Genomic DNA, 25,295 nt, shown 5'->3' with positions numbered 1-25,295 from the left:
CAGGAGCCACCTGCCTTTTTTAATTAAACAAGTATTTTGGTTTACCCAGAAAGACTGAAGGGGGACAAACTCTGTTCTGGGTTTCAAGTGTTACCTGAATGACATCCATCTGGGCTTGGTGGAAGCTAGAAGTCTGCTAAGAACATGTTGTAAAGGTTTTATTTGATGAAAACATGTTGAGTGGGCAATGAATTACTCTTGGTAGGGGGACTGAAAATTGGCCAGGGTGGTGTGTGTGGCCCTGGCTCCATAACATCCATTGTCTCCATGATCAGCCCTGGTCTTGTGAGTCTTTGACATACGTATGGCTTTCTTCCTCTGAAAACTTCACTTTACACTGTCGCCTCCTGTTCGCATGTCTTTCTGGAAGCTTCCCTATCCTCTCACTCCCTCCTCATCTCCCCAGGTCTGATTCTGTTCTTCTGAGCTGCAGGCAGAGCACCTTCCTCCCTCCTCCCCACCCCTAGCTCCCCTTAGGTCCCAAGCTGTCTGTGTGGCCAGCCCTGGGTAATACACTTGCTGTTTTTTCTCATCCTCTAGATGCCTGAGTGAGAGGAGTCCTGTTGCCTCAGTTTCCCCGAGTGTGGTGAAGAAAAGAGTCTGACAGGGGAAAGGCAGCCACATTGTAGCCACAACTTGGCCATGGTTACCCTGCCCCTAGCTCATCGCTGCCTTTGTTTTTTCAATTCCAGTATTTTTATGTTGCTTCCCTGTGATCTCCCTCCTGGGCCTCTTCCCACAGATCAACACCTTCTGCACGTACCTTCTGGAACAAGTGGACATGCTGCTCTTTGGAGGTTCTGGTGAGTCCTTGCTCCCGGAAGAGTTTTAAGATTGAACAAGGTCTGGTGGTCCCGGGGACAGAGCATTGGGGGTCTGACTGGGAGGTTTGCTCTGTCTTGAGTGCCAAACCTGATTTAGTTTGGATTTCCTATGTTCCATAGAATAAGAAGTGGTCCACTCAGCAAAGGAATAAGCAAAGATGCAAGGAAGGGTCTTCCTTGATTTGGAGTGCGTGAGCCCTTCAAGCTATTCTTTAGAAGAAGTGTGTGTGTGTGTGTGTGCAAGCACATGTATCATTGTGGGAATAGGTCAGCATGTACTTGTGTCTGTAGTGTGTGGATGCGTGTTGTGAGAGTATCTATGAGCCTTGACAAATCTTTCCCCCAAAGGCACATAACCCCAGTGTCCTCTGGGAGTGGCATACCCTTAGTGTCGTTATTCCATGGGTAGTCAGTTCCATGATCACAATCTTTCCCACACTAAGTGACCCGTGTCTTTGGAGCCTGTCACCAGACAGCTTATCTTTCTTTACCCCTCTACTGATTCTGAGGAGGGCACATCTAGTAAGCTGTGATGGTGTTTGTATTCCAGCTGTTTCTGGAATCACATCAGCCGTGTACAGTGTGGGCCGGAGTGTCTTGGCAGCAGCCCTGCTCCACGCCTTCTGCTTCAGTGCCGTCAAGGTAAGTTTGCAGACATACCGTGGTGGTGACTATAGCCTGTGTCACTCAGCATATTGTTTTCATTGAATAGTTTTCCGGTTATGAAAAAAATTTTGTCATTGAGAAGGGGACCTGGCTGAGTTTAAGCAGGTCATCACATTGCCTGGCTTGTTCTAGAGTGTAACCCTCACTTGCCTAGTCCCCAGTGATGTCTCTGCTATGATCAGGGACACCAGAAGGACTTCTGCTGGCCATGGGAGACAATGTAACCCATGTGTTCATTTTGCTTTTGTCTGAGGTAGCACCTTAAGTATGATGGGGGTACATCCTCATGTAGCTGTGTGGACCAGGGAATGGTATGGGAGGGGACAGCCACACCAGTGAGAATCTAGAGCATAGAGGACCTCAGAGTTCCCAAGACCAAGAAGAGCAAAGCCTGGGGCATGGCCAAGGAAGCAGGAATGTTGAGGAAACCAGACAAACACAGATGTCGGAAGCCCAGGACGTCCTGTCAGAAGTGTAGCTGTTGTACATGTGTGGTCTAGCCGTGCATGGACACACGGTGTGGTTGTGAATCAAGTCTGTGTATTTACAAGGCTCGGAGTAATCCCGCGTCTCTAGTGAAAGAATGGGGATATGTGGAACACAGGAGGAAACCGTCTAGATCCTTCTTCAATGAGAAGTCAGCAAAATGGAAGAAAGTCAAACTAGAGAACTTGGCTTGTTTGGGAGTAGGAAGAAATGGGTGAAGGAGAAACAGCTGGGAGCCATTGCCTGCAGGAGCAGAAACAGGAACTGGGAGACTTGTAGGTATCCCTTCTGCCAGTTCAGCGCCTTCTCAGGCTTGAGGCCAAATGCTCTCTGGCTCTGAGGTTTCCCGAGTGTTGAAAGAGACGTCTGTGTCTCCTGAGAAGAGTTCTGACTCCTCTCGCTTGGTGTGGAGCAAGCCACAAATAGTGACCGACTGTTAATGGCCCCAGTTGCCATTTTAAACACCTCTTGTTTAAAAACAAAACAAAGCATAACGTAACATAACACAGAGCAATTTGCTGCCTTTGTCTCTCCTCATCAGCGAGTGCTGACTTTTCAAACGGTCTCACGTTGACTTTCTGATTTAAAATGCAGCACCTATTAAATGCTGTGAGTTGACTGAACATGGTTAGTGAATTCACACGGGGGTCCTGGGGAGGAAAGGAAAGTGCACCCCTCTTCCACAAACACTGATTGCATTAGGGTTCTCTATGAACGTGGTTAGTGAATTCACACGGGGGTCCTGGGGAGGAAAGGGAAGTGCACCCCTCTTCCACAAACAGTGATTGCATTAGGGTTCTCTAGAGGGACAGAATATATAGGGGATTTATTAGAGTGGCTCACAGGCTGTAGTCCAGCTAGTCCAACAATGGCTGGTGACCAATGGAAGGTCCAAAGATCCCGTGGGTTGTTAGTTCAGGAAGCTGATCTTAGCTGGTCCTCGCTATACTCTGGGATCCTAAATAAGTCTGCTCTAATGCCAGCAAAGGAGAGAACTTGCTAGTGAGAGCAAGAGGAAGCGGGCAGAGAGCAAGCTTCCTCCATCCATGTCCATATGTAGGCTGCCGGCAGGTGTGGCCCGGATCAAAGGTGAGTTCTCCCACCTCAGAAGGCTCAGATTAAAAGTTAGTCTTCTCACTTCAAATGATTTAGGTTTATAGTTTACCCAGCTACTTGGGTTTTAGTTAACTCCAGATGTGGTCAGGTTGACAACCAAGAACAGCCTCCACATTGCCCAGCCCAGAGCTAGGCTTGTGGGGCTTCTCTCATATGCTTCCCCTACACCACTGTGGTCACTCTGTGGCTGACTTGGCTGTTGCACTTTCTATATCTTCTTCAGGGCTGTGCTGGCTAATCTTCTGTCAACTTGACACGCAATTAGAGTTATCTAAAAGGAGGGAACTGCAGCCGAGAACAAGCCTCCATAAAATCTGGCTGTAAGGCTGTCTTCTTAGTGATTGATGGAAGAGGACCCAAGCCATTGTGGGTGGTACCATCCCTGGGCTGGTGGTCCTGGGTTCTATAAGAAAGCAGGCTGAGCAAGCCATGAGGAGCAAACCAGTAAGCAGTACCCTCCATGGCCTCTGCATCAGCTCCTGCCTCCAGCTTCCTGCCCTGCTTGAGTTCCTGCCCTGACTCCCTTCTGCAATGAACAGTGCTGTGGAAGTGTACACTGAATAAACCCTTTCCTCCCCGGCTTGCTGTTTGGTCATGGTGTTTCATCACAGCAATAGAAGCACTAGGATCAGGGTGATGGATGAACGGGTGCTCACGAACAATGGCTGTATGTCAGCAGCCTGGCCAGGGGCATATCTCTCTCTCGCCAAGGCTTAGGATGTGTTTATTGCCTTGATTTATTATTGTTGTTGCCCACGGTGGCTGGGAGATGCAGCCCAGCCCAGCTGCAAGGAGCCTGCAAAATTCCTGTCTTAGGGACCTCCACTCCTCAACAATGACACAGAAAAGAACTCCGGGGCATGTCAGAATGATGCCAAGTCAGCTGATCCATTGAGCAGAGAGATGGGGTGCTATACATAGGAGAACATTTAAAAAGATAATTACATAGGAAAACTGTAGTGTATGCCTAAGGCATCACTGTGGGCTTCTTAAGAGAGGGGCACCCCCAAGTGCCTCGGCAAAGGCTATAATGGGATTGGAGTCTTGGGAAGTTCCCTCACTCAGAGGATATAATTTATAACCAGATACAAAGAGTAATCAAAGTTTACAAAGGAAGTGAAGTTCCAATTTGTCTTTTAATGTGTGATCTGGTTTCCTTATTTCTCTTAAGGAATTTCCTCTGGTGAATGAGATATTAAGGTGCGTTATGAAGAGCCTGGTGGGAGGTTAAGGACGAGAGGAGAATTGGTGTGGCAGAAGTCAGGGTCTTGAAGGTTTGGGGCCTGAGTCAGCTTGGCTCACGTGACTTTTATAACTTCCTTGTTTTCGATGCGTTTTGGAAAGAGCCTCATCTCTAGACAATTTCAATTTTATCAGTAGTGTTGAAGCTTTTTGACTCATAGCCAGCAAGAAACACAAAGCAGATCCTAGGGTGGGGATGCCTTTCTCTTAGGTGTCCCCCGAGTTTCCCTGTCTTTCCACAGGCCTCATTACCACTTGGTAGAAGTAGATGGGGGAGGGGGAGTGAGTTGATTTTGCCCTCTGGAATATTAATTAGGGAAGGAAAATATGATTCATCCTTTAATCTCATATTCTCTTTGGCTCATCTGAGACAGTTGTGCATCACATAAAGCAGGCCCCCTCGATGGCTTACCCGTTTGACAGTGACACACGGAAGCCACTGGAATATTTGCTCCCTGGAGAAATGGCTCCGCGGTTAATTAGCCAGGATTTCTATTTGTCTAGGTAAACCTAGATTGCTATTTTTTATTATCTGTTACAAAGAAATTCCTCTTTATTGCTGGTGAGAGGACCCAGGAGCTGAAGCACATTGTTACAGTTTAACATTTCCCAAGCGTCATTAACAATGGCTTTTAGGAGGGGTCCCCCCCAACACACACACACACCCCACACCTCCTCAGCATTCAGGGATCACAGCCTGCACCTCAGCATTTCCCTGCACTCAGGATTTAAAGTCTAATTATAGATCTATAATAAACCCATAGTTCTTGAATTTGGGTTTTTTTTGGCGGGGGTGGGGAGACCTGGTGTGTACTTTACCTATTCCCCCGTGCAGCCCCTAAGCAAGGTATTCGGCACCACAGGGCAGATGAGAGATCCTAAGGTCTCTGCTGACCTCGGCTGTCCACCCTAGCCCTGTGAAGTGTAAATAGCCCTGCTCCCCAGAAGGACAGTTCGCAGGCACATGAGACACCTGCCCATCATGGCACTTCTGTTTGCAGGAGCATGTCCCTAGTGTTTGCTCATTGCCTTTGGTGACATCCCCTAACAGACAGGGATGAGTCCAGCATTTCTGCATTCCAAAAGTGAACTTGAACTTGAAGCCCAGAGTGCTGTGCTACATCACTTGGGGGCCATCCATAATTCAAAGATTTCTTCCCCCTCCCATTGACAATGAATTAGTGAACCCACCTCATTAGGATGTCGGTGCTACTGGGCTTAGGGGGTGTCCATTCTGTACCCTAACAAGCCAGGGTCAGCCGCCAGTCCTCAATACGTCAATTAAAAGAGCCAAATTAATACTGAAAGCAGAAAAGGGAGACGTAGTCAATGTGGGTCATTCAGAAGGATGACAAGAGAACAGTGGTCCCCAAGTCCATCTTTGGAGGGTCCTGACTTAAGTTATGTATAACTAAGCAATCCGGCCGGGGCATGGCCTGCCCACCACGACCTCAGCTCCAAGTCTCTCCATTAAGAACACGTAACAAGTTCTAAATCGTATTTTCAGGAGGTCAGCTTTTCCTCTGAGCTCTGGGGCTCCTTCTTCCAGCAGGAGATTCCTGGGGGAGTTCTAATTTCCTGTAGTCCATCCTTCCCATAGCCTGGTAGGCAAAGAGGGAGCACAGGTGTTCCTTTATAATACTTTATAATATATGCATTCCTCCAGACAGGCCAGTTACTCTGAGTTTGAATGAAAAAAAATTGGGGAGCTTAGAAGAGTTCCAGCCAGCCAGCCAGCCAGGGTGATCTGTGACGCTCCAAGGCTGCCTGACTTACAGGATCTGAACAGCTTCCTCCCTTTGAGGGTAGGCAGTGTGGGCTGTGAAGGGAGGAGACTTGGTAGCTGTAACATCGCCAAATGACTAACTGATTTGTACTAGCATGTACTTTGAGAGGAGTTTGTCCTGGCCTTATCAGAGGAGGCTTTAAAAGGAGGGGATCATGGTCTAAAGAGGAGAGGGACACAATAGAAGCCTGGGTGTGTGGTTTCCAGGAATACAGTGGCTTCTCAGTGGCTCAGGAGAGAACCATGTGGCCAGCACCTGAGGGTGGCCTCAAAGCCAGAATGTGTCCCAGCGGCCAGGTAGCCAGAAAAGAGGGACTGCTTAGCCTGCAGCTGCATGAAACTGAATTCTGATGGCCTTCAGGGAGGACTTCACGTCAGAAAAGATCAGAGGTTCAGTCGCACTGATTTTAACCTGGCGAGGCCTCGGGAACCATGACACCGTGTACCTGTGCTGCCGTAACCCAGTAATTCTGGGCCAGCTTGTTACACAGCAACAGACAATGGACAGGGATGGCAGCTGCTGAGGATGAGCCACTGGTGGTCGAGGTGATGACGGCCGAGAGTAGAGTTTTGCTGTTAGTGACGTATTGGAAAATACGGCTCGGAAGGTTGCTCTGTCGGCAAGTGCTTGTCTTGCAAACATTAGGATCTGCATTTGATCCCCCAGGGCATGTAGGAAAGCCCAGTATGGTGGTGCATGCCTATAATCCAGCACTGAGGAGGCAGAGACAGATCTGTGGAGCTCCCTGGCCAGCCGGCATGCCAATCAGAAAGTGCCAATCCCAGGTGATGCCTGTGGTAAAGGGAGAGGAAATCTGTCCCCCTGGCTCTGGAAGTTTGTCTTTCTCTCCTGCAGAGTCTGGGGGATGGGATTGGCTTGGTAGTGATCACCTCAGGCTGGTGTTGCTGTGTGTAATCAATACTATAAGCCATGCAGGCTCACAGCCACCAGGACACAGTGAGGGGCGGCATCTTTCAGGGTCCTGAGAGGCAGAAGGTGTTGGGACCATTTGGAGTCCTGGCCTCCAGCTGCTCTTCCCTGCAAGAGATCTTTACTTCCCTCCTGATTTGAGTTACTAAAGGCTGTGTCAAAGTTGTTTACCAGCTCTGCTTCACGAGCCCTTGTTGCCTTGGCCTTGAGGATCAGAGGATAAAGTTTTCACCTGTTGGCCCACCTGACTGTTGGGTATATAAGCCTCCATGGTGCTATTGAATAGGGGGCTTCTTACCAGTGACTAGAGGTCCGTGCTTCTGTCTCTCTGTGTGTCTTTGTGTGTTTCAATTTCCAGCCCCTTGCCCGAAGCTCGCGAACTGTATGGTAGCGCATAGAGCACAGAGAGGTGTTGTGCCCTGCAGGAAGGGGCAGCACACTCTAAAGCCAACTGGCTGCTAAGCACCGAGCAAAGCTACTGATTGGCTGTGGGCATCTTTCGTGGGTCCTGGTTTGATTCTGAGCACTCAGAAGTCACAGACTGAAATTTATCCAATATTTGTTTTTTGTTGCTGTGCATATATGCATGGTGTGTGCAGACACACATGCCGCAGCACACATATGAAGGTTAGAGGACTATTTTCAGAACTGTGGATTCTGGGGGTGGAACTTGGGTCACCGCACTTCCCAGCAGGGACGTTTATGGTCTGAGCCTTCTTGCCTCCCCATATTTATTTTGGACTCCGTTTTAGACTCTGCTTTCCTGCTGAAGCGAGTGTCATGTGGGAGGTGTTGTATAAAATCTTGGATTGATATAAAGTGGGAAAGAGAATGCCTGTCTTTCAAGAAGTACGTGTGTGAGTTCATGTGAGTGGGTGTGTGCGTGTGCGTATGCTCTGGTGTACTTATCTAGGTAGGTACCATCTAGGTAGGGTTGGATACTTGAAGCACATCATCCCCTCTTGTATCAAGGCACCTCAGTTTTCTTAAACATTCTCCCCTAAAAGTGAAGTATTGTTTTGACTCGTTAACATATGGTGTTTTCCACCAAAATGGAACCCACAGTGAAATACGCATGTCCTCTTCATGCTCAGTGATAATGGATGGATGGATGATGGATGGGTGGATGGATGGATGGATGAGTGGATGGATGGATGATGGGTAGATGGATGGGTGGATAGATGGATGATGGGTGGATGGATGGGTGGATGATGGATGGATGGATGGATGACTAGATGGGTGGATGAGTGGATGGATGGATGGATAGATGGATTGCCACTTTTGTTAGCACACTCATTAGTTTATTTACTCAGCAAATTCTGAAAGTCTGATGTGACTTGAACACAGCACTAGGCACTGGCAGGCCCTTGGGACCCAACAGGAATCGGGAGCTACCGTGGGAAAACAATGGGAGTTCATAGCCTAGAGCAGTGGTTCTCAACCTTCCTAACGCTGCGACCCTTTAATACAGTTCCTCATGTTGTGACCCCAACTATACAATTATTTTGTTGCTACTTCATAACTAACTTTGCTAGTTATGAATTGTAATGTAAATATCTGTCTTTTCTGATAATCTTAGGTGACCCCTGAGAAAGGGTTGTTCGACCCCTTGGAGGTCACAGTCCACAGATTGAGAATCACTGGTCTAGCGTGTGCCAAGCACACAGTTAAAGGACTTGGGGAAACCTGGGACTCAGCTGTATTTCTGGAGTCCTACTTCAGGGGCTTCTCTTTAGGTGAGCTTCAGAAAGAAAAAAAAAAGTCAGAAAAGGACTTACGTCAGAATCCAAGTGTATGGATCTCAAAAACATCCCTTTGATGGGCTATGAGAAACTTATTTCTTCAAACAGAGCTCATTTAAATCTGATCTGAGAAGCCCAGCGGTGAGACTTGGACGTGTTTGTATTCCGTTCATGCACAGGCTCTTAGCCAGCCTGCCCATAAATTCCATCTTAAGAGCCGCCTCGCATTTCTCGGGGAGTCAAGGCTGAGACCGCCCCTCTTCAGAGGGCCTTTGTACAGGCTGAAAGGCCCTGCACGTTCTCATCTAAGCTGCCCTCCCCACAGCGCACGTGAACCACGCCGCAGGACTGTCAGGCTATTAGACGGTTTTATTCCTGCCTCATAAAAATATTTCAAAACCTGGGGGAGCTTTATGAAACCAGCTCTCATCAATCCATGGCCTCTCCAATTTAGGGGCCCATGAGACACATCGCAAGGCAATTACAGGCGTTCGTTTTTTGAAGCAAACAATCCTGTGGCGGATGCTTCATTATCCATGAGTGATAGATGGTTTTAAACCCAACCTCCTGGGATGGAGAGAAGGCTCAGCCGTTAAGAACACTGGCTGCTCCTCCAGAGGACCCTGCTTTGGTTTACAGCACCCCTGTAAGGTGACTCTCAGCCACACGTAACTATCTCCAGGATCCATTGTCATCTTCTGGCCTTGGCCGACACTGGGCACCCACACACACGCGCACACGCCAACAAATCTTTAAAGAATAAAATAAAACTTGTTCTCCCTTTGAAATCTCCATGGATTTGTGTGGCTGTGTGTATATGTGGCTTGAGTACAATAAATATAAAATCTTTTCTTTTTAAAGACAAGGTCTCATACTATAGCCTAGGCTGGCTCCAAATTCATGGCAATGTTCCTGCCTCAGCTTTCTGTGAGCTGGGATTTTAGTGTAAGCAACTACCTACTCCTGGCTTGTATAAATAAATTTAAGACTGAAATACACATGCTTCAAATATAAACGTTTATTTTATCATCTCCCCAGCTCCTGGAAATGTTAGCAAAGCTCCTACCCCACCCATGCCCATCCTTGTCTCTGTTTCTCTTTCTAGGAGCAGGGCATGGTGGTTTCTGAGCTCTCTGGAAAATACCTTGTGCTGAGCACAGTTGCCTTCAAAGTCCTTCTCAGGCCACCTGATTTCTTTTTCTGCAAATATCAGTATCCCCTTCTTTGTCTCCAAGCAACAGTTAAGCATCGTCACCTGGTTCCCTTTGGTCTTTTCTAATATCGCGTCTCTGATACGACTCATCCTTGGAGCCTAGGGCTTCCATGATGCTCTGTGGCTGCAGACCCCACCCCTATCCTCAGCATCGTCCGTCCTTCAATGGACACACTCACCTAAGGTTCTGAGGATACAGAGCAAGGGGTGGATGCCAAGCAGACTGGCGATGACCCCCTGGCCATGTGCTAGCGTCTTCTGTTCTTCCTGTCTTCTCGCCCTATCAGCATCTGGATGGGAGAAGACCAGCTCAGCCAGGAGACCCCTTTTGACTCTAGAATGAATGTCCTTTCTCGAACCTAGCAGAGTCTGGGTACTCTTGGTTCTCTGCACACGAAGCAGCAATTCATGTTAGTGGTCAAGCAGGCTTTCCTGTCCTTGTTTCCTTGAGAAACTGGCGTGCATGTGTGTGAGTGCGGAGGAGGCGGTAGGTAAACACGTGCGCGTGTGTGAATGCCCTGTGCACACACACACACATGTGCCACTGTTGAAATCACATACCAAGCTACATACATGTGGAGGGAAAGGCCCTCCAGGAGGAGCCCAGGAGACCTGCAGTGTACCTTTCACTGTCTGTAGGAACTGGAAGCTGGGCCTTTCCTGGGACTGAGCTGCATCTGGGATTAGGTTTAAAGATGTGCACGCCCACACCCAAGTGAGGATGCTTAGACACTGCCCACAGGGCTGGTTAAGGACAACGTGGTGCTCACTGATAACAGATATCCAATGTGAGTCCGCTATCGGTGGCTGGCACGGAATGTCTGGACACCCAGAGCAGACAATGACGTAACCTGATAAATAACCATTTCTGGCAGAATGCCACATTGTGTAGTCTTATGTCACCTCACCCACTGGCTTGGAAGCTTGGAGGTAGTATAGCATTCTGGATCACTTTGCTAACATTCTTCTTTAGAGCTGAGATTATATATATACTAGAATATATATGTGTGTATATATATATATATATATATATATATATATATTTCTTTAAATTGTTCTGTCCATTCATCTGTTGACAGATAATTAGATTGACCACAGTTTCTTGCTCTTAGGTAGTGTTCAAAGCAGCAATAAACATGGGTACAGGTATCTCCATGGGAGGGTATATACTTTCCCCAGCTATGTGCACAGGAGTAAAACAGTGGGGTCATCTGGAGGATCACCTTGCTCTTATGGACTTGAAGGAAACGTCCACCCCACGTTCTGCCCCTGTAACCACCTGCCATTCATTCTCTCTTGCCATCACCCTGGAAGCTGTTGTCTCCGCCTCAAGGAAAGACCCACCCTTAGTGCGGATGCCAGAGCTGAGAGAATCCTGAGAGAATCACCTGTCAGGCTTGCTGGTGCAGACAGTGGAGCGTGGGTAAATAACATTGGCCACATATCACTTAATGATGGACTCTTGTGGGGTATACGGCCTCAGAGGTCATAGTCAGGCATGACCTTTTGGTGCGCTCTAGAAACACCGCGTAAACAAGGCACATGAGCAGCCAGCACTAGAGGATTCCAGTAAGGCTGAAGAAATCCCAGTTGCCTGGTGCTGCCTTATCTTTTCCTGAGGAGATGCAGACAGTTGTCACTACAGATAGGGCACCAACTACAGACAGAAGGAACAAGTCTGCCCAAATCTGGTTTGATGAACCAAAGAGTTTATCTGGGTTACGTACAAGGCCTGGAAGAGGGATGGCCTACAAGGGCACGGATGACCCCCAAACAACCACATCACAGAAGATCCCCACCTGGCCCGGGTGATGCTTTCTCCTCAACCGTTCCAGTCAATCCTTACGCATTCCGTGTTCTCTGGCATCCTGAGGGCACACAGTATCTCCTGAGATCCCATGCAGCTGGGATGGAATTCCTCCCACATAGCTGGGAGAATGGTGTAAGAAAGGTGTGGCTGACCCTTAGGTGAAGGTCCAATGACCCTCCTCACTCTCTCCTATAAGGGAACACTAATGGGTTCCCTCTTGTTTGGGATCTCCAGAACTCTTGCAGGGAATCTCAATTGCTCTAAGATGTCAGTGGCTCTAGGGAATGTAGCTCAGTTCGTAGAGTGTTTGCCTCGTGTGCACAGGGCACAGTTTCCTTGTGTGCACAGGGCACAGCTTCCTCGTGTGTACAGGGCACAGCTTCCAACCTCATTGCTCTATCACACCAAGTGTACACGCCTGCAGTTTCAGCTCTCGGAAAGCAGAAGTAGAATTGTTAAGTTCAGTCGCACAGCTACTCTGGGCTTCATGAGACCCTGTCTCAAAAACCAAAACCAACCAAACAAGAAAGCGGACGGTGACCGTTTCGCTTGGAGGACGTTATTCTACAGTGGACATTGGCACTGTAGTTGTTGTCGGGGCCCACTGTTGCACCCCTGCTCATATAGGAGGCAGCACACACCGTCTCTTCAGTGCCCGATGCTCGAGAAAGCCCGATGGGTCACTCACGCACTGCATAGGAAGGCCACTGTGGGATGGAGGCACGTCGCCATGTTTCTCAGCTCTGCTGTCTTTCTGCAGGAACCATGGAGCACACAGCACATCCCAGCGCTGTTCTCCGCCTTCTGTGGGCTGTTGGTCGCACTGTCCTACCATCTGAGCCGGCAGAGCAGTGATCCATCGGTGCTCCTGTGAGTAACTGTCGCGCGCGTGCGCGTGTGTGTGTGTGTGTGTGTGTGTGTGTGTGTGTGTGCGTGCGTGCGTGCGTGCGTGCGTGCGTGTGTGTGCGTGTGTGTGTGTGTGTGTGCGTGCGTGTGTGTGTGTGTGTGTGTGTGTGTGCGTGCCCACATGGAGGAGAGTACAGAGGCCAGAGAGCCACTTCAGGTGTCATCCCTCTGGTGTGGGTCCCCATTTTCTTTTGAGACAAGAATCCCTCACTGGCCTGAAACTTGCCAGATAGGCTAGGTTGGCCAGCAAACCCCAGCGATCCCCCTGTCTCTGCCTCCCTGGCACTGGGATAATACATGGGTGGCACCGCAACCAGAATTTTCCATGAGTTCTGAAGACTGAACTCAGGTATGACAAGCACTATCTGCCCAGGTCCCATGGTTCCTTCTTTCCAAGCCGTGGTGGACTTCGTGTTGGCTCACCAAAGTAGAGACGGCCATTTGGTGCCCTCTGCCCTTTGACACTTCCTTGAAGCAAGCTGGTTGCGTCCTGGACGGTGGCAGAGAAATGCAGGGCTACCTGAAATGATTGAAACCCAAGGGCGAACTTCCAGCCTGACTCCCTCTTTGAACTCCGCATTGCAGTGAAGCTCGCAGGTAGCTGGGTGGAGAAATCTGGGAGAACTGTAGGAAAAGCCGTAGGCCCAGGTGAGGGCCAGTGTCGTCTTGCTATGGCGCTCACCCTGTGGAGAGCTTGCCCACATCCTAGAAAGGAGGCTTTTGTTTTATTGTGTTCCTTCTTGTACAACCAGCATCTTTGACCTTTAAAATGAGATACGTGAGCCGGGCAATGGTGGCGCACACCTTTAATCCCAGCACTCGGGAGGCAGAGGCAGGCGGATCTCTGTGAGTTCGAGACCAGCCTGGTCTACAGAGCTAGTTCCAGGACAGGCTCCAAAGGCACAGAGAAACCCTGTCTCGAAAAACAAAAATAAAATAAAAAATAAAATGAGATACGTGTCAAGGCCTTAAATGCTATCTATTGAAATCTCTGGTCACTTGAAGTATAGATGTGTTTCTGGGGACTGGAAATCCATCTGAACAATGTTACAGGGAGTATGAGATATTGATAATAGCATGTCCTGGAGTTTGACCAAACTTACATCACTTTCTGACTTAACATAATTCATTTGGGAGTCAGCAATACCACAGCCTTAGACTGTTAGACGCATTAGATTGAAAAGCATAGAAAACGGGGAAACGGCGGAAAGTTAAACATGGCTTGCATGATATTTCATGTCAGATATGTGCCTGAACGGTTGCCTTTTGCTGGTACGGTAGGTGAGGATGCAGGGCAGTAGGCTAGAGGAAAGAGGAGATGCCCAGACACTGGCGGTTAGAGTACTGATACCCTTAAAGTTGCCTGACCACTTTTGTCAGGATGAAATTTAAAAATTGAAACATGAGCCAATGAGATGGCTCAGCTGGGAAATGGAATTGGGCAGCGCACATTGATTCCCAGAGCCCACAAAAAGGTAGGTGAGAACCAACTCCACTAGGTGTCCTCTGACCGTCACACAGTGCCTACCACCAGGCACACACAATAGTAATAATAATAATAAAGAAGAAGGAATGAATGAGTGAATGAATTGAAAATCAAATCATCCTTGTGATCCCAGGAGTGTGTCCTTTCTACTGTGATTTTGAAATGGACTCGGTTTTGCCCCTTGTAGGTGCAAGACCTAAAGACTTGCATGGTCTGAGACACATATTTTATTTTATTTTGTTTTGGTTTTTCGAGACTGGGCTTCTCTGTGGCTTTGGAGCCTGTCCTGGAACTAGCTCTGTAGACCAGGCTGGTCTCGAACTCACAGAGATCCTCCTGCCTCTGCCTCCCAAGTGCTGGGATTAAAGGCGTGCGCCACCATCGCCCGGCGAGACACATATTTTAAAAACGAAACTCTGTATGTTTTTCTACCCTCAGGTCCTTCGTTCAGTGCAGATTTCTTCCTAAATGCTTACATCAGGACCTGGACGAGTCTGCCACAGACCCTCTCCCTCAGAGGATGAAGGACTCAGTGGTAAGACCTCAGCATGGCAGCTCAGCTTTGGTCTCCTAGGTAGGGACAGTGCAGGAATGAAGAAAGGATACAGAGACACACAGGCAGGGACACTGGAATCAGGTGGGGGCTCTGTACAGCCTCCGCTGCAACCCGGAACCTCGGTGGGTTTATTAGGTCCAGCGTGGGGTGGGGGAGGTCATCTCAATAGGAGGTCTTTGCAGACCTCAGCCTGGAAACTTGAGGATGAAAGAAGCTAGTATTTGTTGCTAGTATTTGTACACACAGATCAATCACTCATAAACTTCTGAGGAAAACTTTGCCATTCCTCTTGAGCCTGGCCCACATAGATGATGACTTTTATAATTTTCCATGGGTCAACTGGCCCATGACATGATGTGCCCATGTGGAAATACACGTTCACTTCAGACTTCACTTGCTCCGGGCTTCCTCCACCCCTGACATAAGCCAGCCCACAGTGGTCCTTGATGGCTTCTGCCTTGACTTCCCTCTGATAGACAGTGACCTGGAAGTGTGAGCCAATTAAATGCGCAGGCCCCCAGGTTTCTTTGGTCAGAGTGTTTTATTACAGTGACCAAAAGGAAGCTAGGACAGCATACAAGGTGCGAGGTGTCTAAATGCAGAGAAAGTGCCGCTGGATGGGGAGCTAAGTGCCAAAACCGAAGGAAGACGTTGGCATTTCAAGCAGTACATACAGCCTTCCTGAGAATGTAGGACCAGGAGTCTTAGGACAAGGCTTATCCCCTACCCCTCCTGGATAGCTGAGAGAACCTATGTTCCTGAAGTCTTCCTTGCTGTTACGGCTAGTGGTGATGCGTCTATATTACCTTGTTTCTTACAGTAGAAGCAAGCTAGGAATCACAGAGGAACATGATAAATCTGCCCAATGGGCACTGATAACATGTCACTAGTGCAGTTAGATGTAACAAGCTACCTATTGCTTTTTTGTTTGTTTGTTTTTCATGATCTTTTAAGAAAATCGTTTAGACACTTATTATTGGGGTGAGGAGACAGGGTACATATGCCACATTGTGGCTGTCGAGGTCAGAGAACAACCTTGTGGCGTTGGTTCTATCCTTCCACCTTTACAAGGGCTCTAGGGATTACATGTAGAAAGCAAGAGCACATCCACAAACCCAAATCACCTTCAGCAGCCCAGCCAGAGCTCCCACAAGCATAGGAAACATAGGAAGAGATAAAGGGGCTGCGTGCACCCAGAGGTGGCCCAGAAAGTGAAAGGGGCAGCCCATTAACATGTAAACAAAGCTCCCCTTACAGTGATGGGTAGACCTCCCCTGGCTCTGTGTGGGAAGACTGAGGTTTATCCACTGCCAGTCCTTTTAAAAAATATATTTTTTAATGCTTAATACAGTTCAGAGCATTCCCAATGGAATCAAATTCACGGCACTGGCAAAAGGGTGTAAGGTTTATTTAGAAAAATAGCAGCTCGTAGTTTAAGAATGACTTGAAAGAGAAAGATGAGAAAGGCGAATTTAGTGCTTTGGGATTTAAGAGTCTATAAAAGGGTTGAAGCATGAGAAGAGAGAGAGAGAGAGAGAGAGAGAGAGAGAGAGAGAGAGAGAGGAGATCAGAGTAGGATTAGCAGATTAGCAGCTCTGAGGAAAGCAGAAGGGGGCCCGTCAGTCATAAAAACACATTGTGTGAAAATTATCAGATGTGTGGCGTTCAGAAGTGGGGGCGGTAAGGGGAAGGTTTTTATGTGCTAACCCTTCACTGGACACCAGAACATCACTAAGAGATTAGAACATTTCAGGAAGACAGGAGAGAGTGGGCAAGAGAGGAAGGAAGTGAATGACAAAATAAAGCCAGACTCCTGTGTCACATTGTCCTTCAAAGTCAACCTAGGGGATTGCAAATGCAGAGGTGGGAGATGGGGCCTGGAGACACCTTTCCCCCTTCCCCTGTTCTGACTTTCTTTCCTAACAGCCTTTAAGAGGCCAGCTGTTTAGGAAAGGACCATTTCAAGGAAAACAAAAAGTCAAGTCTATTACTGCTTCACGAATTAGCGGGTGATGATTTTCCTTTATTGTTTTAAGTTACAAAGGAAGACATAAAGAATCATGCTGGTACCAGAGAGATGCCTTAGTGATTAAAAGCACTCATTGCTTTAAAAGATGATCTAGGTTCAATTCCGGCATGGGTGTGGCAGGTTGGTGTCTAGCCGCTGACTCACCTGCTGAGGGCTGCTGAGGAAGCCACACAGAGCGGACCTCACAGCCCACCTTCTCCTTCTAGAAGGATGTCCTGCGGTCGGATCTTGTCGTCTGCTCAGCAGCTGCTGTCCTCTCCTTTGCGGTCAGCGCCAGCACCGTCTTCCTGTCCTTACGGGTAGGTGTCCCGAGGCTCTGCCCTTCCTTTCTATTCTCTCATGGAGGTCAGGTATAGAATGAGGGCACAGAGAGGCAGAGAACCCTGGGGAGAGGGCGGAGGCCAAGGGAGAGGGCTGAGGAGCACACACACACACACACACACACACACACACACACACACACACACACACGGAAAACATTATTCAAAAGGAGGTTTGGGCCACCCCCTTGTGTCACCTCCTCTACCCGGGGGAGGTGTTTTGTCTCTCAAGTGATGGGACAGCTTGTCATCAAGGACAGTTGTTAGCACGGTGGGCTGGTAACAGACACGAGACCTCCTTCAGTAGAGAGAAGTGGTTGTATTTAGAATAAGGCAGAAGTCGCAGTGACGGAAGGGACCATTTGGACATCTTTACTGAGCACAAGCACACGCATGGGCCACATGGGAACCTGCCTTGCATTTCTTACAGACATGGGACCCTCAGGGCCTTCCACGTCTTTCTGGAACATTCTATCAGCTGTGAGTGCTCTTCTCTAGTTCTAGAAAGACTGGGGGTGTATTCCTGGGGGTTTAGGATTCTCCCCGCCTCCTCCAGGGGTCACCTCCCCACCTGTTCTTCCCAGCTCTTAGCACATAGATCTTCCTATGAGATGGGAAGAGGGTTGGGGACATGGAGTGCTCGCCTTATAAGCCTTGCCAGCCAGCCTCAACAGCTTAGTGAATTCTAGGCCAGTGAGAGGTTGCCTCAAAGAATAAGATGAACAGCACCTGATAAGTGACATCCAAGATTACCCTCTGACTTCCTCGTGCATACATGTATCTTATGTACAACTACATGTACATAACATGCACACGCCAGAAAAAGAATGGGGAAAGGAAGGAGTGATGGTGGCTTTATGCATTGTTTACACACAATGACCCTTGACCTCTTTCTCCTTCGCAGCCTTTTCTCAGCATCGTGCTCTTTGCCCTGGCCGGCACAGTGGGACTCGTCACCCACCACCTGCTCCCTCAGCTCCGAAAGCACCACCCGTGGATGTGGGTTTCACACCCTGTGCTCAAGAGCAAGGAGTGCCAGCAGCGGGAAGCCAGAGGTCAGTGCCCCAGCCTTATGAGGGACCATGATGCGGGAAACACCCTTCTCAGAACCCATGTGCACAGCTTCATGAGTGTGCCCCAGCCTTATGAGGGACCATGATGCGGGGAACACCCTTCTCAGAGCCCATGTGCACAGCTTCATGAGTGTGTTCCATGCCACAGTGCCACATGCTTCAAAGGACACAGGGGTTCAGTGCATGTTTGCCCATAATAGAAGCAAAGAAAGTCTTTGTGCTTCAGACTCTAGGTGTTGCCCAAAACAGGCTGGCCCGGAGGAAGAAGAAAGGAAGTCTGTCAAATTAGATGTGTGCTCTGTTAAATAGTCACTGCTTACAATTTCAGAGAAAGTTAGCTTCCGTTGTTCATGTTGGGAGGGTGCAGTTCAGGTTCACATTGGCTGGGCCCTAAGGACAGCGTCTCTTCATATTTGCCCCTTAACTCTCAGGCTCCGGATTCTTGAATTTCCATGAACTAACTCTGTGTAGACAGAACTGTGTCTAAATGGGTTGACCTAGCAGTTCCCCTGGGAGAATCAGCCTGGTGTAAGCGGCAACTTCAGAGCTTCAGTTAAAAAATACATCTCTTCTGGAAGCTGGGGGTGTGCCTTGATTGGTGGCATCCTTACCCAGCATGGAGGAAACTCTGGGTTTAATCTCTAGCACCGAATACATGGGTGCGGAGGCCTGAAGTCCGGCCGTCTGAAGGCAGATGTGGGAGGGTCAGAAGTTCTTCCTCAGCTATACAGCAAGTGTGAGGATAGTCTGAGCAACACGACCCTGGCCTCTAAATAAAAATCAACTTTAAAAATGTAGGGTTTTTTTTCTAGATAGGAATTCTTGCTATTTCTTGGTGAGAGCCTTTCCACTCCGCAATTTCTTGTTCCATGTGTGAACAGATGGAAGGGGGACCGGCTTGTTTCTATTTTCAGACATGTAAAATGAATTCCCAGGATTTTAAGCCACTGAAATCGTCTAGCAATGCTGGTCTGCGTGGTCTCTCTGCCTACTGTGACCTCGTGCTTCCCGAGTATTCACTTAGGCCTTTCAAAGACTCGAGGAAAGTTCTGGATTTAGCAGCTTCAGCGGCCTAGGGTGCCAAGAAAAATAAGAAAAAGCTTTGAAAGGAAGGAATAAAATAGCCGTAAGGTGCTGGTGGCGACGTCCAGCCCGGTGAGACTGTGGCAGGGGACGATTCTGGCGGAGACCAGAAGCTGCTAGATTGTGAGCAGAACAAGATGGAGCCGTGCAGAGTGGGGGTGGGGTGAGCAAAGTGATGTGTCCAAAACCGTTAGCTTCAGTGGAGAGATGAAGGAGTGTAACTCAGGCTCCAGTTCCCAGGGCTTCTCTGCAAAGGAGAGCCGAGAAGAGCCGAGCCCAAGGGTTCCGTTGATGTGCTCTTTAATGTTCTCAGCCATTTCATGTGCTACTTGAATGCAAATTATTGCCATCCTACAAAGACCCATTTCCTAGACGGCTGGTAGAGAATAGTCCTGCCCTGGTTGGCCTTTGATTGCTGTGATCAACACGGGGACCGAAAGCCACTGGGGAAGGAGAGTTTGTCTCATTTTAGGACTTCCTGGTCTCACTCCATCCTTGAGGGAAGTCAGTGCAGGGGCTTAAGCAGAGGCCATGAGGAGTGATGCTTTCTGACTTCTCAGCCTGAGTTCTTATAACACCAGGACCACCTGCCTGGGGATGGCACAGCCCACCCTGGGCTGCCGTCCCACATCCATCAGCCATCAAGAAAAGCTCCCCCCAAGACCTTCCCACAGGCCCATCTCGTGGAGACAGTTCCTCAGCGGAGTCTCCCTTTCTCAGGGTGTCAGGGGACAACTGCAGGTCACTGGCAGGTAGATGATGGCTGGGTTATCCTCCTTCTTGTGGCAGCAAAAGTTCCCAAGAAATGTACAGAAGGAATTGTTTGTTTTGGTTCAGTTTGAAGGAACATTCATCTTAGTAGGGGAGGTGTGAGCTGGAAGCAGCCTAGGAAAGTGTGAACTGGAGGCAGCCTAGGGAAGGTGTGAGCTGGAAGCAGCCTAGGGGAGGTGTGAGCTGGAGGCAGCCTAAGGAAGGTGTAAACTGTAGGCAGCCTAGGGAAGGTGTGAGCTGGAGGCAGCCTAGGGAAGGTGTGAGCTGGAGGCAGCCTAGGGAAGGTGTAAACTGTAGGCAGCCTAGGGAAGGTGTGAGCTGGAGGCAGCCTAGGGAAGGTGTGATCTGGAGGCAGCCTAAGGAAGGTGTGAGCTGGAGGCAGCCTAGGGAAGGTGTGAGCTGGAGGCAGCTGGTCACTTGGCATCCACAGACACAAAGCAGAGATCAGTGGATGTTTGTGCTCAGCTCACTTTTTCCTCTTTAACCCACCCCAGGCCTCAGACCACAGAAATAGCATTTTTTAACCTCAATTAACCGAATCCTGATAATCCCTCATGGTTCTGCCCAGAGGTTTGTGTCCCAGGTGATTCTGGATCCTGTCAAGTTGACAATGGTTATTGGTCATCACTGGTGGATATTCAGATAAACTAGGAAATACATGGGACCAAGTAATGAAGGTTGAGTCTGGTAAATGGGTGCTCTTCTGTACATGCTGGTTGAGTGAGCAGATAAACCGCCCACTGCTTTGTAAACTCACAGGTGACCAGAGGGTCCCTGTGGCCTGGCGTGTGCAGGGAGGCCTCTGAACCTGGAGGACATGTGGAAGGATGCACTGGGGAGCGTGTTGGTTGTGAAATGTTTACACTTTCATTTTTGGACGCATTAGAATAAACGAATAAGGATTATGTAAATTATGAAACACATCAATTGAGGATCTCATTTAAATATCAGTTTTTAAAAACGTACTATTAATGATTCAGTAACACGTCCCAGATTTGCAGTTCTGCAATGAGATCTAACTTGTGCTGCGGCGAGGCGGGTCTCTGCTGCAGACCTGCTGGCTTCTCGCGTGTATCTGTCACTTATGTCAAAGTGACTGAGAGTGTTGGAAATCAAACAGAACAAGCTGTAATGAAAAGCAGCAGCTGCCTGTCAGCCCAGCCCCTCCCATCTCTGAGTCCTTCTTTCCCAGAAAAATTACTTCCTCCTCTTTGGATAGCTTGTTGATTTTTCCATAATTCTTCCAAACAAAGCTACCATAGTTGTTCTGTGCTATGGCTTGTCTTATTTGCTTATTTGTCATCTCATGATTCACTCCCCTCATCTGGCGACCTCTCTCTTGGCTGGGACACTTATCTCCCTGTGTCAGGCATCACAAGAGCTGAGTGGCCGGGGTGATAGCAGTTAGCTGTCACGAGTGGGGATGAAAGTTTTGGGACAGATATCTCCACTCTAAGGAGAGGGCCTAGGGAAGCCCAACCTAGGGAGGAAAGGTTTTACAGGGCTCATGGTTCCAGGGCTTTCAGTCCTCCAAGGCAGTTCATGGTGTCAGGAGCATGAGGCGGGGCCTGTTAAAGTCATGGATGACCAGGAAAAAGAGCAAAGCTGGAGCCAGAGGTTAGACAGCACCCTCGGAGGCCCACTCCTAGGCTCCTAGTGATCCATTTCTCCCGGCAAGGCCCCCACCTCCTAAAGACTCCACACTGGCCTCACACAGTGTCCTCACACAGTGCCACCAGGTGGGGACCAAGCATCCTAACGTGAACCTGTGAGGGACATTTCAAATGCAAACAATAAGGACACGATTTTGTTACTATTAGGGTGTGGACACGATTTTGTTAGCATTAGGGCGTGGACACGATTTTGTTAGCATTAGGGCATGGACACGATTTTGTTAGCATTAGAGTGGACAGGAATTTTAAAAGGACAACTTTGAATCAAGTGAATTCTAGATGCTGGAAAGATCGAAAAAGCTACAGCTAGCAGAATGGAGAAAGAAAGAGGGGAAAGAAGAAAGGTTCAGAGGAAGGAAGGGAAAAAGAGAAAGGGGGACAGGGAGGAAAAGAAAAGGAAAAATAGACTCTGTTTTGGGGTTTCTGTTGCTGCAATGAAATACCATAATGAAGGCAGTTTGGGAGGAAGTGGTCCATTTTGCTTCTGTTTCCATCGTAGTTCATTTTCAAAGGTACTCAGGGCAGGAACCTGGAGGCAGGAGCTGATGCAGAGGCTAAGGAGGGGTGGGGTGCTGCTTCCTGACTTGTTCGCGATGGCTTGCTCAGCCTTCTTCCTTATAGCACCAGGACCACCAGTCCAGGAGCGGCATCGCCCATTGGAGGTTGGGCCCTCCCACATCACTAATTGAGAAGATGCCCTCCAGGTCTGCCTGCAGCTGAGTGTTATGGTGTGTTTTGTAGCTGAGGCTCTCTAGCTTGTGTAGAGTTGGCGTAGAAGCCAGCTAGCACAGTGCCCCACAAAACAGTCCTGGATGAGTTATATTAGACTGATTAAAAGTGGGGTGGGGTCTTTTGTAAGCATGACCCTAAAGTAAAGAGCTGCCAGAGAAACAAAGGATGTTTTCATTCCTCAAAATTGAATGCAGGGCTAGAGATGGCTCAGTAGCATGCACACTGCTCCTGCAGAGGACCTGAATTCCGTTGCTCCCGCCTGTGTCATTTGGCTCACAACTGCTTGTACTCCAATTCCAGGAGATCCGATACCCTTTTCAGGCCTCTGGGTGTGCCTGCCTTCACAGCCACACACCCCACACATACATCCACATACTTAAAAATAATAAATCTCTCTTTGGAAGTGATGAACTTAAACCTGTCATCTCCCCCGATTGTTTTTGCTGCCTTTTGCTTGTTTCAAAGTTTGCCACGGTGTGAAACTTGATTATATTTTTAGCTCAGTTGAAAATATAAAGTGCCTGGCGTGTGCCAAGGACAGGGCAGAGTACAGGGGCAGGAGTCACAGGTGGCCCCACTGAAGGAACCTGCCACACACACACACACGCACACACACGCGCGCGCGCGCACACACACACACGCACACACGCACACAGACACACACACACACACACACACACGCACGCACGCACACACACACACACACGCACGCACACGTACAGCCCGACTCTGATCTACCAGCTTGCCTCTGCAGTCACATCTTTAGCCAGTCAGTGAACTGGTGATGTGTCCTTCCCTACTGCTGGGCGCACATCACAGAAGCAGACAAAAGTGACGTGCGATACAGCTATGGCCGTCCTTGATTAAGAAAAGAGCAGAGTCCTAATTCAGATTTGAGGGGAAGCGGAGGAGGCAGCACTGAGGAAGAAACATTAGACAGACCTGAAGAGAATTCAGGCTGACCTCCGAGCAGAGGACGAGGCCTCCAGGTACAGGGTGAGGTGCCAGAAGCCCTGAACTTTAATGAGGTTATGGAGAAAAGAGAGGTCATGAACTTCGAGATTCTCCCAAGCAGAGTCCAAGGGTCCCAAGCAGCCCTGTGATTGGTCATCCTCTGCTTTGGAAGTGCAGCATACTTAAAGGAAACTGACATCGTGGATGGCGTGTGTGCCACAGGGAAGGACTTTACAGCCTTGGCTCCAGCCCAGAAGGAAGAAGAGAGCAAGGAATACCTGTCCGTGCTGACTCCCCAACTATGTGCACGCTATTCAGTACGGTTTCTCTGTCCTGGACATCCCAGAGGTGACCCCCTCAGTGCCCCAAGCAGAAAGCCCCAATCTTTTTGGCTTTTGCCCCTGTTCTGATCTGGACAGATTGGCTTCCTAAAGCTTGAAAGCATCCTGAGGATTCCTGATTAATTTTTAATTATTGGTAGCCCATCGTAGTCCCACCAGCACCTAAATAAAACACAACCTGAAACCCCTTAAGAAAATGTAAAGCCTTGAAGTGCAGTGAGCTGTCTATAAACTTGCAAATGGCATCATTATTTTGCATTTTGTCGCTTGGGGGCCTCATATTCCAAGAGAAGGAGAAAGAACAGCTCTCTGGTAATGCGTTTTTATGGTCTCTTTGCATATTAAGGACGTTCGAGAGAGGCGGTTATAAAATATGATCACACGGCTTTTCTTTTCAACTGTGCGGCGAATGACTACAGAGACAATTTGGGGACTGAATACACACGTTTATCGTGTCTTTGCATTCGCAAGGTTTGCTTTTTATTAGCTTTCCCTGGCTGCCTCACAAGAAAGGATTAAGTTAAAATTTCAGAATTCTGGACCTGGGCTTTTGTTTAAGGGCCCTTCTGTGTTATCTGTCACCATTCCATGTGCTCCCTGCTGCCCCCAACTGCAAACATTCCCTGTGAGATCCATGGGCCCAAAGCTCGGAGCATCCACCAGACTACATTACTGAGGTCGGCAGGATTCTGAGACAGGCAAGAATGGAAATGAAATTAATTTTCCATCAGTATCTGAGTACACAGACCCTGACCTCACAGCGTGGGAGCTGGGGGATCTTTGACTCACTTCTGCTCTACTGTTGCGTTATGGTGAATGTTTTCCCCTCAGCATCCAGCCTGTACCCCTGCTCCTGCCGTATGCGCCACACCCTTGCTGCTGTGCTCTGTCCTCTGGGCTCTTTGTGGACAGAGTCGGAATCTTTTAGTGGCAGGCATCACATGTCACCCCCCGTCAGGGTCACGGCCCTTGTAGCAGTCTCGTGGCAAAGAGAGCTGAATTCTCGGGTTCAACCTGGGTTCACTCAGCCTCAGTCAGTTTCTCTTCATTCTCCCCTCTTCCTGTGTTCCCTCTCTCCCCCACTTTTTTCTCCCCCCTCCCCCTCTGGGTGGTTGTGCATATGTCTAAGGTTCTATAGAATAATAGTAAACATATTACATAAACATAGTCAGTGAAACTCGATGGCTCAGGCTTTAATCTCAGCACTCAGGAGGCAGAGGCAGACTGATCTCTGTGAGTTCAAGGTCAGCCTGAACTGCACATAGAGTTCTGGGCCAGCCAGGGCTGCAGAGTAAGACCCTGTCTCATAAACACAAACCCACCAACTCTCACTTCAAAGAGAAGAGATCTCATTCTGGAACCAAAATACAAGTGAGTGACCATGGCCCGGGAACACAGACTTAGGTTTTACCCCAAATTCCATATTCTCCTATGCTAACATTTTCATGAAGATTTTGCGGTTAAAAACAAAGTTGTAAGCCAAGGAACTTTAAAGACTGTGTTGATGAAAACATCACGACTCGGGTTAAAGTGAGGTGGACGATCACAGCTCTAG

General features: G+C 48.7%; 1 protein-coding gene across 1 annotated transcript in view; it reads left to right on the top strand.

The window, feature by feature from the left end:
* Pcnx2 (pecanex 2) overlaps positions 1-25,295 on the top strand; it is a 121,489-nt gene that overhangs the window by 49,469 nt on the left and 46,725 nt on the right. The window contains exons 14-19 of the mRNA XM_075977696.1: positions 693-803; positions 1,375-1,466; positions 12,577-12,686; positions 14,647-14,743; positions 17,000-17,092; positions 18,018-18,168. Coding sequence (XP_075833811.1) covers positions 693-803; positions 1,375-1,466; positions 12,577-12,686; positions 14,647-14,743; positions 17,000-17,092; positions 18,018-18,168 — 654 coding nt within the window. The remainder of the gene's footprint in view (positions 1-692; positions 804-1,374; positions 1,467-12,576; positions 12,687-14,646; positions 14,744-16,999; positions 17,093-18,017; positions 18,169-25,295) is intronic.

This window comes from Microtus pennsylvanicus, chromosome 6 (genome assembly GCF_037038515.1).
Source record: "Microtus pennsylvanicus isolate mMicPen1 chromosome 6, mMicPen1.hap1, whole genome shotgun sequence".
NCBI classification, from domain to species: Eukaryota; Metazoa; Chordata; class Mammalia; order Rodentia; family Cricetidae; genus Microtus; species Microtus pennsylvanicus.
This window is presented reverse-complemented; position numbering and strand designations above follow the sequence as displayed.